At 38.8% G+C, this 12,662-nt stretch overlaps 1 protein-coding gene across 5 annotated transcripts in view; it reads left to right on the forward strand.

Annotated features, from left to right (window-relative positions):
* kdm3b (lysine (K)-specific demethylase 3B) overlaps positions 1-12,662 on the forward strand; it is a 30,788-nt gene that overhangs the window by 5,485 nt on the left and 12,641 nt on the right. Inside the window, exons 7-21 of one of the 5 annotated variants that reach the window (XM_067367725.1) lie at positions 62-235; positions 374-775; positions 1,853-3,095; positions 4,404-4,611; positions 4,699-4,913; positions 5,774-5,926; positions 6,056-6,160; positions 8,253-8,380; positions 8,485-8,752; positions 9,475-9,722; positions 10,472-10,747; positions 10,830-11,001; positions 11,668-11,758; positions 11,879-12,009; positions 12,094-12,213. In XM_067367725.1, the coding sequence (XP_067223826.1) occupies positions 62-235; positions 374-775; positions 1,853-3,095; positions 4,404-4,611; positions 4,699-4,913; positions 5,774-5,926; positions 6,056-6,160; positions 8,253-8,380; positions 8,485-8,752; positions 9,475-9,722; positions 10,472-10,747; positions 10,830-11,001; positions 11,668-11,758; positions 11,879-12,009; positions 12,094-12,213 (3,934 nt within the window). Of the gene's footprint in view, positions 1-61; positions 776-1,852; positions 3,096-4,403; positions 4,612-4,698; positions 4,914-5,773; positions 5,927-6,055; positions 6,161-8,252; positions 8,381-8,484; positions 8,753-9,474; positions 9,723-10,471; positions 10,748-10,829; positions 11,002-11,667; positions 11,759-11,878; positions 12,010-12,093; positions 12,214-12,662 lie in introns of all 5 variants that reach the window. The other 4 variants (XM_067368530.1, XM_067365756.1, XM_067366451.1 and 1 more) reach the window with 4 other exon arrangements.

Here is a 12,662-nt window from a genome sequence, read left to right on the forward strand (position 1 = left end):
TATATGCATTTCATAATTGATCTTGTGCATGGGTCATTCTACCATGTCATATATCTTCTAGAGCCAAGATAGACGCAAGAAAGAGGGTGATGGTGGGAAAGGTGAGGGCAGTCGGCGGCGCCGAACAGCATCTGGAGGAGATGAAGACGTTACTCTCAAACGTTTCAAAGGAGCCGGGGAGGGTGCATCTGACAGCCAGAATGGGAATGGCTCCAACAAGGACGCTGAGGCTATGGTAACACCTGTAGAGATGCCGGGAGAGGGAGTAGTGGAGGGGAAAGACGGAGGGGGTGGCGTAGGTGGGAGGGTGTCGAGCACCTGTAGTCCAGTAGCTTTCCCAAGCCAAGACTCCTCTAACAGCAATTCCTCTCAGCAGGATCACTCCCACATAAGGAGCACAGGTTTTGTCAAGGAGAATGGCAGTTTTGTCCCAAACCAAGAACGGATATCTGCAGTGCTTCCTGCATCCACTCCAACACCACCTCCATTGAAGCCTGCCCCATCGCCTTTTTCTAACACTTTTCCTTCTTTGGGTCAAATGCCCAGCTTGGTGCCCGGGGCTCCTGCCCCCAAATCATCTCCCACACTCCCAGCAACTGAGAGGGAGGAGGGAGGTGTTCTTTCAGGGTATCCTAAAACAGCTGCCCTGGTGTCTCCAGGTCCTGTGACCATTTCGTCACCTTCCCAAGACAATGCTTCAAGTGTGGCTCTTTCTGTTCCTGTAGACGGAAACCAAAAGCCCAGTATGTGGGGATCAACCCCAGAAGCAAGCCAGGTAGGACATGATGTTTGTTTTTTCCCTTCGGATCTATTAATGAATTCAAAAATTCATTAAAAATGTAATTAATATATACAAATGTAATATAATATAATATAATAACACCTCTTCTGTGATGTTTAAATTCAGAACTTAAAAACATACTTGTTTTGATATTTTGGGTCAGTAAAGCCTGGGTGATACAATTGTCCTAATATCAGAATATATCCTTATAGAAGAAGCCCTATTACAAGCAAGCATGGAAGTCTTCAAAAAGTAGTGGCATAAGATTTATTTATTTCGGGGGGGAGCTGTGCAGGTGTTTTGTTGAAATATTAATATATAGAATTTGGAAAAACCTTTGTACGCCAAATCAGTCATGTAAAAAACAAAACAAAAAATGGAGACCTTGACACAAAATTGTGAGGGTCTTTAGGGTCCCCATAAATGTAATATTATGAACTAATTTATGTTTTATAAGAAATACTTTTTATATTGAGAAATTTTTGAATTATTTAAATAAACGTTTAATAACGTTTTAAAGAAAATATGAAAACATGAATACAAAAAAACGTTTTTTTTTTTTGTTTTTTTTTTTTTATAAATATTGGCTATATATATATATATATATATATATATATATATATATATATATATATATATATATATATATATATATATATATATAATTAGTATTTTATAGTATTTGTAAATATTTTGAATTGGACTGAATTAATACATATTTGCAATATATAATATTAAATGATATTAAATTTTATATTTTTTGTTTTTATTTTGGTAATTTTATGTGGTTTTGTCTTTTTTTTTTATAATTGTTTAACTATTTAATGTTTTTCTATTTATTTTCGTTTCAATAATTTTACTACTACTTTACTACATACTGCTTATTTCAGTTAGTTGCCAAGGCAAAATTTAATTTCTAAGTTTTTCATATTAATTGTTTTATTTAATTTCAGCTTTATTTCACTTAATTGTTAGACAACATTGGTTTTTACTAAGATTTGTCCTTATCTTTCTGTGGACACTCTGTGGATGGTCTTTGACCATCACTTATTTGGAATATTTATATTTCAGACCCCCAAGACCCCTGCTCTAGCTGCTGCAGTATTTGGTAAACAGTCAAGTGAGGGAGTGTTTGGGGATGTTCCCACACAGACCAATGGTTCTTCCCAGGAGGACAAGCCTTTTGGCTTTCCCTTTGGAGCTGCAAAGGAACCACAGAGGCAGGGCGCTGATTCCTCACAGAACCTGTTTTTCCAATGCATGTCTCAGAACCAGAGTATCACGCACGGCCAGTCAAAGGCCTTCACGTCGTTGTCCGAGTGCCTGAACAAGGAGCCACCTACCCTGTTCAAGCCTACCGCACCCGCTGAAGGTTTCAAAAAGTCATTTGTGGCTTCTGCATCTGCTGGACTGTTTGGTTCAGCACCTGGTAGTGGCCTGGCACCACTGAAAGAGCAGCCAAAAGTGCCTGATATCAAGCCTGCAGGCAATGGGATCCTAATGAACAAGCCTTTCGGAGCGGTGGTGGAGGCACACGGAAAACTACCAGCCACTTTTCCCTCAGCCATAGCTCAAGCTGCAAGCTCTGCGGAAGTGCTGAAACCCTCTTTGGGATTAGGAACCAGTGGACTTGGAAGTGCCAGTGGTGCGATTAGAAATGTTAACAGCTCGAGCCCAGTCAGCAGTTTTGGTTTGCTTGCCGGCAACAAGGTTTCCGAAACTCACGAGAACCTGTTCCTTCAAGCATCAAAGGAGAAAAATCCATTTCTTGCTTATGGTGGAGCTGTTTCGCACAGCCCTTTCAGTACCTTGTCAGCTCCAAAGTCGTCATCTGCCCTGTCCGCATCTGCTGTTTCACCTTCAGGCAGCACCAGTGTACTTAGTCAAGATCCTCCTGGTAATGATGCCAAGCCAAATCTGTTCACTATGGCAGAACCTCCTAAAGGAATCTTAGCTCCCCAGTTTGCTGCTCCTGCTCTCATGACCACTCCGTCATTCACATCGGTAGCCCAGGATGGACAACAAACGTCCAAACTAAACAAAGAAGGTTCAGATGTCAGCACGGGAACCCACCTCGGCACTGAAGGACAAGGTGTCGCTATGCCCTTTGACCAAACCAAGTTTTCTTTGGAGGAACGTGGTCAGTCTACCAAAAGGGATTCAGAGTCCAGTAGCAACAGTGACCTGTCTGATTTGAGTGAGGCGGAGGACAATTCAGGCCAGAGCCAGAAACCTGGGGTTCCTGCAGCCAATGAGGATAAGAAAAAAAAACAGCCTGTGGCTAAGAGCCGGCCGCGGAGCAAACCCTTTAAAGGTAACGTGCTTGACTACTGCGTGCTGTGTAATTCATTAATTAGTTGACCCTAAAATGAAAATTCTGTCATCATTGACTCACCCTCATGTTGGTCCAAACCTGTATGAGTTTCTCTTTTTAGTGGAACATGAAGGAAGATATTTTTGAATATTCGAGTCTTAAAGGGATAGTTCACCCAAAAATGAAAATTTGATGTTTATCTGCTTACCCCCAGCACATCCAAGATGTAGGTGACTTTGTTTCTTCAGTAGAACACAAATGATGATTTTTTTTAACTGCAACCGCAGTCTGTCAGTCGTATAATGCGAGTAAATGGGAACTCAGTCGAAAAAACTTGCATAGACAAATCCAAATTAAACCCTGCCGCTCATGACGGCACATTGATGTCCTAAGACACAAAATGATCGGTTTGTGCGAGAAACCGAACAGTATTTATATCATTTTTTACCTCTAAAACACCATGTCCAACTGCGTTCAGCACTCTGTTAGTAAGGTCTGATCGCACCCTGACAACGGAAGTGATGTCTCGCACATATACTTCAATGAGTGCCACACATTACTTACAACATTGCCATAACTAAGCTTCTGACAGCTCATTCAGTCTTTATTTAAAAACTTTTTCCCTGAAAGTTTGAGTCAGAATAGTTTGCAAGAGTGTGATTCTAAACAGAGTGAGGCTGTGAAAGCGGACTAATGAGTAGATGAGTTCACCTGTTTGGCGTGACGTTTAATGTCACGAGAACCTCTGTAGTTCCATTTGGCCACTTGTTAGAATTTTTCAAGACAAGTAAATTTTACTGAAATTTTAAAAATGCGACTCTTTAAGTGCTGTTGAGTGAATTCGTAAACACCCAATCACAGACATATATGTTGAGCGCGTGAACACAAACACCAATGAAAGGTGTTTATGAATAAAGTGTCACATTTTAAAATTTCAGTACCAACTTGACATCGCGGTCAGTACTTTTGACAACACTACATAGAATAAAACGTGAAAATATATTGAGCTTATTTTCTTTACAGACCTTATTTGAGGCATTTAACTAAAAACCCATTGACTTCATTATCATTGAACTGGAGGTGCTAAAATCTTACCTTGTTTCCGGCCTACAAAAATATCATCCCTGCAGCACTCTATTCATTCGTTTACTGTCTTTGTTTAACAGTTCTGTCCATCGGCCACCCTGCTCTCTAAGATATCAGCATCGCCATCAATAATCCACAATGGTTGACCACTAATCAGTATTGATAGATCAGTCTGCATTCATGATCATCTAATTTTGAGTTAATGTGTGAACTTCTTTCTAGTGGGACAGTCCGTGTTGAAGGACCAGAGTAAGGTTCGGCGCTTGAAGCAGTCCGGAGAGTCCTTCCTGCAAGACGGCTCCTGCATTAATGTCGCTCCCCACCTGCATAAATGCCGTGAGTGCCGTCTGGAGCGCTACAGGAAATCCCGCGAGCAGGACTCGGATGATGATGACCCCAATGTGGCCTGCCGATTCTTCCACTTTCGCAGGTGAATAAGATCCAGACAACTTCTGGTATGACTAGCTTAACTCTTGCATAAGGTATGACACTGACATCTTGACTTGTGTTGTAACAGGCTGGCTTTTACTAAGAAGGGAGTCCTTCGTGTGGAAGGCTTTCTGAGCCCGCAGCAGAGTGACAGCATGGCAATGGGGCTCTGGCTCCCCTCCCTCGTCGCACAGGAAGGACTTGACCTGGACACGTCCAAATATATTTTAGCAAACGTGGGTGACCAGTTTTGCCAGTTGGTCATGTCAGAGAAAGAGGCCATGATGATGGTAGAGCCCCATCGTAAGTAATTGTAAATGTTTATTAAAACATTTAAGTAAAGGTCTTTTCACATTAACTTATAATCTGAATAAATCATAAGAAAATCTAACATAAAAGCAAACACAATTTGCACAGTTGTTCAGTGGTTCTTAACCTTGTTTTATGGACATTTAAAAACAATTAACTCAATTTTAATTTAATACATTTCAGGATTACAGAAGATTCCAATTAGAGCTGAATATTCAAGTTTCACACCTTTTTTTTTTAACCAGTGAATGTTCATGAAATTTTAAGATTTTACATGACTTTTCCAGGGCTAGAAATTACACATTTAACATTTTGGAAAAAATGTGGACACGTGAATGAATTGCTTGGTATCTGAGCAATTATAAAAAAAACAATGTATCTTCCATCATTGTTGTTATATTTCAGTCCTCATTAATGAAATGCAAGTTGAACAAATTATTTTAAATTGAATGTTTTTTCAATGAAAACACATTCTACTCAAGTTTTATGAATGAGGCCATGTGAAGGCATTTAGAAACTTTTTTCCATATGTTGTTTTATCAGCAAAAAAATAATTAATATAATAATAATACTAATTTTATATTTTTATAGCACCTTTTAGGACCTCAAGGTCACTTTTAGTTTTAGCACTTTAGGACATCATAGTTGAAACTGTTCCTAAACGAAGGCTAGCAGTGCAAAAAAAGTATTTTTTATTTTAGTTAAAAGAACTAAAAATTTAACATTTATGTTATAAATGTTTACTAAAATAGTAACAACTAAAATAATACAAAACAACAAAAATGAAAAGCAAGTGACTGTTTTAAAACTCTGAGGACTTGAATAAAATCTGATAATTCTCTGTGATTTTGCAGAAAAAGTGGCATGGAAGCGAGCTGTGAGGGGAGTGAGAGAAATGTGCGACGTGTGTGAAACAACACTGTTCAACATCCACTGGGTGTGTCGCAAATGCGGCTTCGGAGTTTGTCTTGACTGCTACCGGCTACGCAAGAACAGGCCACCTGAAGGTAGATATGACGAGGATCCTGCCACCTTAATGACTAGTCAAACTCTAATCCTGTTTGATACAAGACCACTATCTTGTATCATGTACATCCATTACAGCATGTTTCTGACTCCTCTTTCCACTCTTTCAGTAGAGGACAGTCCTGATGAAGAGGTGTTCTCATGGCTGAAGTGTGCTAAAGGCCAGCCACACGAACCACAGAACCTCATGCCCACTCAAATTATACCTGGCACAGGTTAGTGCATTTATTTTTATTAAATGTATGTATATTTAAAAAAAAAAAAAAAAATGAAATGACAGGGCTGCAACTAACGATTATTTTGATGATCGATTAGTTGCCCGATTATTTTTTCGATTAATTGGATAAAAATATGTTGGACAAAAAACACGATTGCACATCCTGCCCCATGTACTTCAAACCAATTGAATGCTATGAAAACATACAGTGCTTTATTTATTAGACTACCTGTCATCATAAAGAGAGAACACAAATATTTTAGGAATCTATCAAAAACTTGGTTAAAACTAAAAATGTTATTGCCATTTATTAGACAAATAACATACTGAAAAAACTAAATAGTCATTAATAACGGTCTCTGTTGTTATTGACTGTAATTGGGCATTAGAAAAAAGAAAAAACAACTATAAAGTGCTTTACCCAAAATTTCATGGATAACAATAATTATATTGTAGCTTTAGAAATACTGCTGTGACTAAAGAGTTTACACATACTGGTGGATTAACCATTACAGAAACATGAAAAATGATTTTGGTAATCACCAATAGTGATAGTTTAGGGCAGCTGTGGCACAAACCTTACATTTGGGTGGCAGAGGTCTAAAACATTTGTTAAGCACTGTATAGTGAATATAGTTTAAATCTCTACATTAAAAATTATGATTGTAATAAAGATAATTAAAAAAAAATCTGTGTTAATCAACGGGATAAATAAGATGTTCTGCAGAAAACACACATTCACTCTGGACACAATCACCTCTTGCATTTCTTTATCCTGTAAATATAGGCTATAAGAGCCTTCTTAGATTTATATTCAATGTTGTTACTACTCATAAAATACTTGAATGACATGTTGACTTTTAAAACTAAATTTATCTTTAAACAACAGATATTTCAGCAAACTCTTCCTTGTTCCGTCTGTCTGACGTGGGTGCGCGTGCCGCACTCATTCAGTAAAGTTTGAAGTTTAATGCCAATTTTACACTACGGGACTTTAAACGTCGGCAGATCGCTTTACTGTTCAGACTACTGAAGCAAGTCTGTGGAGTCTTGAAGTGGTTGTGGTGTTCACACTATGTGACACTACGTAAATAATCCGCAACAGGGGGTTACACACTACACAAGCTGACAACAACTCTGTCACCCAATGACTTTATTTGAAAATGGACACTGGGAAGAAATTGGATAAAATTTTGTATTCAATTTAATTAAAATTAAATGAACCCTTTCACACACAAGTTTAAAATATTCAGGCGGACCTCCCAGAGTTAAGGCCACCATTAGAATGTTTCCTTTATTGTTTCCATGACGACACGTCATGATTGTGTGTCATGTGACACACCGCAGCCACACTGTATGACAGATGTAATGCTTTTCTCACCATGTCATCAACTATCTGATATTCTGATTCTCATATATGTGCGAGTGTTTCATCATTTAAAAACCTACATCATGATCATGATCTTGATCTTAATCTATAACGTGAGATGGGGGCCGACTTGTTTGTTTGTGCTTTAGTTCAGAGAGTCCTGTCAGTTGGATTTATAGGCTACAGCATGTTAATTCATCCAATTGCACCAAACATGCATGCACCGATAAACACACATGTGGCTGGTGAACTGGGAGAAGAATAGTGAGCTTTATAGTTACTTACACAATGTGTATCTGATATGAATAAACATCGGGCAAATTATCGGCTATTTGAATGGATTGTTATTGCTGCTTCCATAGACATCGGTGTATATTTCATTGGCTGTTGCATCGCGACACGTGACACCACAGGATATTGAGTCGGCCGACAGATCCATATTTTTAGCATGCTAAATATATTTGATTTTTCCCCCCTGATCACAGCCCAACCTGTTACGTACTTTTTCCGCAGCAGCTCACTTGGTTTCCTCCACTATTTTTAGATGCAATTTTTTCAATAGAAATGCATTATTCAGTGCTGTAATTTGACACGACTGGCAGGGGTGGGCAGACCTGACTAATCGATAACTAGAATTATTTTATCAAATAGTTGTTGCAGCCCTAAATGACAGTAACTGGAGCCACAAGCACATTTATATTGTCTCCTTGTATTCCTTTAGCCTTGTACAGCATAGGTGACATGGTACACGCAGCCAGAGGTAAATGGGGCATCAAAGCGAACTGTCCCTGCACTAGTCGACATAACAAACCCTTTGTGCGGCCCAGTGCTCCAAATGGCCTTTCACAGGCAAGTTGTCTTTTTGATATTCTTAACTATTGCAGAAACATATTGTTTTTTATTTTCTAGACTTTTCTTGCAATATCTCATTTTATGTCTCTTAATTGGTGCAGTCGGGTGCAGCTCAGACTTCGGGTAATGGAACCACCTCCACGTCAGCCACAACCCGTCCGAATGGGGAAACTGCAGCAGGTGCAGTAGTCAAAACAGAACCTGCTGAAGAGGCGTGCACTGCTGACACAACATCAAACACCAGTGGGATAAACAGCAGCGCATCTAGCCCTGCTCCTGCTGCCCCGACACCAGCCACAAAAGATAGCAAGGCCAGTTCCTCAGCCCTGCACTGGCTAGCTGACCTGGCCACACAAAAGGAGCCCAAAGGTGAGAGTATGTGGAGGTACTTTATAATAGTGGATCTCAATTGGTTTTTGCCTCAATTACCTGAACTTTAATTTCACCAAAATTATTGTGGACCATTTTATTTATCGTGTTTATACATCATTTATATTTATAAATGCAATATATATTTATATTCATTCTTATATTTATGCAAAAATGTTATTTTATATTTTTTGTATTAATAAACTATATTAATTATTTTAAGCTTTATTTGTATTGCATTTTTCATACAAGAAATGCAGATCAATGTGCTTTACAATAAAAAAGCATTACATCAAGCAAAAAGTTTATCAAAAGCAAAAAATACCATAAATAATATAACAGGAAACCCACTTTATCATAATAGATTAAATTAGTATACATGTAATGCATAGCAAAAGATGGATATCAATGTTTAATAATAAAAGAAAAACCTAATACAAAGAATGCAAAAATCAGGGTTTTTTTTTTTTTACATTAATTTTAGTTAAAAGCTAAAATAAAAGGATAAGTTTTTAGCTTTCTTTTATTTTCTTTTATCTTTGCTTCCCTTATATCATTGTTGTAGTCTAATAATTTAGTTGCCATTGTGCAAAAAAACAATTCCATTGTGCAAAAAAAAAACAATACCAGTTTTGCACTGGACACTTCAACATAAACATTATCCGTATTGGTAAATCAAATGGAGTGATCTAGGCTTTCCCTCTTGTCTTATCATTTTTCAGAGTCTCTACGCTCCATGATGGGTCGTGACCCTCGTGCTCCATTTGGCCTAGACTCCTTCAGCACCCTTTCCAAACCCTCGGGGTCCAGCCCCAAGCTCTTCAATAGTCTGCTGCTGGGTGCTGGCCCATCCCAACCCAAAGCAGAGGGTACTAGCCTTCGAGATCTGCTGAACTCTGGCCCTGGGAAGCTCCCGCAAGGTCCCACGGAGGGAGGAGTCCCCTTCCCTTCAGTGTTCTCCACTGCTGGTGTAAGTTGCTGGTTAAATCATGTGAAGCTGTTTTTGTTCTCATAATAAACATTTGTTATGAATTAGGGCTGCCCCCTTATAGTAATTGTTTGTCGACTAGATGATGTTGTGTTTTTTTTTTTGTTTTTTTTTATAACAGTGGAAACAACTTAAAATACTAATTTTTGGTCATACAGATAATACATCATTTTAAACTACTTTTATCTGTTTAAACTCATAATAATGACAAGTAAACGTTGTGCCTTTTGTAAAATAAAGAAAACAAACAGGATGCGCTTTCTGCTGTCTCAGTCTCCCTGATCTGGAGCGCGTCACAAAAATGGCTACTATAGGCTACTTGCCTCAAAGACAGGACAAGTATATCTTTAGAAAGGTTGAAATGTCTACTTTTAAAGGAACCAATTCAAATCGAAAAGAAATACTCTCTGCTTAAGTAATCCGTATGAAAGGTGCATCTTCAACTTCATCTTTGTCGCCAAAGCTGACTCAGAAAACACTAGTTTATTAATAAATAATGAATGTCTCCTTGCTATTTTTTTGCCCCGACACATTCATAATCTACTTTTGCTGGTGATTTCCGGCAATTTTTTATGTGTGCTTGAGTGAGGAATTGGCTATATATATATTTGATAGATAGATAGATATAATTTATTATGTGTGTATTAAAATGTGAATATTATTGAGACATAAAAGACATGAAATGTTATAAATATGTTTTATTTATATAGTTTTGTTCTTTTCCTCCTTAGCAGACTGATAAAATGAAGGGAGGTCTTCCTAATTTCCTGGATCATATCATTGCATCAGTAGTAGAGACAAAGAAGGCAGAAGGTCGGCGTGTGTCAGGGTCAGCAGAAGGCGGCGAGTCTGGGACTGTTCCCCGCAGAGAGGGGGTGATGGGCCTCAGTGTACTAGACCCCCACACCTCCCACTCCTGGCTGTGTGATGGCCGTTTACTCTGCCTACAGGACCCCAGCAACAGCAACAACTGGAAGATCTTCAGAGAGTGCTGGAAACAAGGACAGGTGAGCAATGACAGTCAAATGGATGCACCTTTGTTTTATCATTTGCGTTCTGCTGATGCTAATAACATTTTCTTTTGTTTAGCCTGTGCTGGTCTCGGGCATACACAAGAAGCTGAAGGCTCACTTATGGAAGCCTGAGGCTTTCAGCGAGGAGTTTGGAGACCAGGATGTAGACCTGGTCAACTGTAGGAACTGCGCCATAATCTCTGATGTCAAAGTCCGAGAATTCTGGGATGGATTCCAGGTCATTTCCAGTGAGTTCAGATGCTTTAGCATTTCTAGACTTTTCGGGCCTTATGCTCAAACTTGGCTTGGCTTTTCATAGTTCATCAGGGAGCCGCTTTAAAGATGCGGGTATTGAAATTGCGTTTGAATGCACGCTCGCGTTTTACTTTTGCGATCACACGTGCTCTGTGAATAGGGATCGGTGGTGCTGAGCGTGCTGAGCGTCTTACAAGATAAGACGATTGTCAGATGCTTAGGCTCTGTTGTGCAACGAATCCTCCGCCATGGTCTTGTCAGTCATCTTGTCACTTACTCTCGTCACACGATCAGTGAACTCTGATTTCTTCTGCACTACGTACCACTCTGCAGCTTGTGTTGGATGAGCTGGGTGGAAATGAAGTGAATTAAATGGTTTTTATTTATATAAAAAGTAAAACGACAGTGGAGGCGTAATGTAAACCTAACTGTGACCTATTCTATCCTAATTTCACCCTAACACTCCGTCATTGCAATATTGCGAGACAGTTTTTCAACTCTGTGAGAAATCTTGTCACATTTTATATGATAAACGATTACAAGATATTGTCACACCCATACTATTGATTAATTGTTAACGTCTCTAACTGTCACTATAACCAGTTAACCATGAAACCACTTTAACCTGAAGGTCTATTATATTCTCCTTTCTTCCGTAGAACGGCTGCAAGGTGGAGATGGCCAGCCTATGGTACTAAAACTTAAAGACTGGCCTCCTGGAGAAGATTTCAGAGACATGATGCCCACTCGGTAGGTTTTCTGATGTCATTTGGTGCCTTGGCATCTTCATCTGAGCTATATCTAATAGGGAGCAGCCAGTTTGTTTGGCAGTTTTTATGATATGGCTTACTTATGTTCTCCCATTTGCAGGTTTGATGATCTCATGGACAACCTTCCTCTGCCAGAGTACACAAAGAGGGACGGACGTCTTAACTTGGCCTCACGTCTTCCAAACTTCTTCGTTCGGCCAGATCTGGGCCCTAAAATGTACAATGCCTATGGTAAGGGATCTTCATTCAAAATCCTGCCAGTACTGATGAGGAATACATTGACATTTCTTTTTTCCTTTGCCGTGTCTCTCTTAGGTCTGATCTCCACAGAAGACAGGAAGGTTGGCACCACTAACCTGCATCTGGACGTATCTGATGCTGTCAACGTAATGGTTTATGTGGGCGTCCCAGAAGGAGACAGTAACCAAGAACATGGTAAGCATTAAGCTTTTATATATGTGTTAAGGAGGTTTACTAGATTTCAAAATAAAACATTTCTATTGCTAATTTCAGTTATTCTTTCTGTTCACTTATATTGCTAAATTATAATATTATGTTTTAGTTTGTATCTCCCAGATTTGTTGTTTGTTTCTGTACTGTATAAAGCATTTTGAGTATTTTTGTAGTCTATTTTGCTTTATTAAAAAAAACCTTCATAATCAGTAACTCAAGGTAAAGACAAAATATAGACATAAAAAGTTATCTTATCAAATGTTATCACCAATAATGGTTTCAAACTTTCAATGAAAATCCAAAAAATGAAAAATCCATACTGTGTTCACAAGCTGTCAAATTTCTCCGAAAACACATCCTGCCCTAAAAGGGTTAGTTCAACCAAAAATGGAAGTTTTTTTTTCCTTTGTTTACTCACTCTCATGTTGTTC

This window comes from Chanodichthys erythropterus, chromosome 1, assembly GCF_024489055.1.
Source record: "Chanodichthys erythropterus isolate Z2021 chromosome 1, ASM2448905v1, whole genome shotgun sequence".
Lineage (NCBI taxonomy): Eukaryota > Metazoa > Chordata > Actinopteri > Cypriniformes > Xenocyprididae > Chanodichthys > Chanodichthys erythropterus.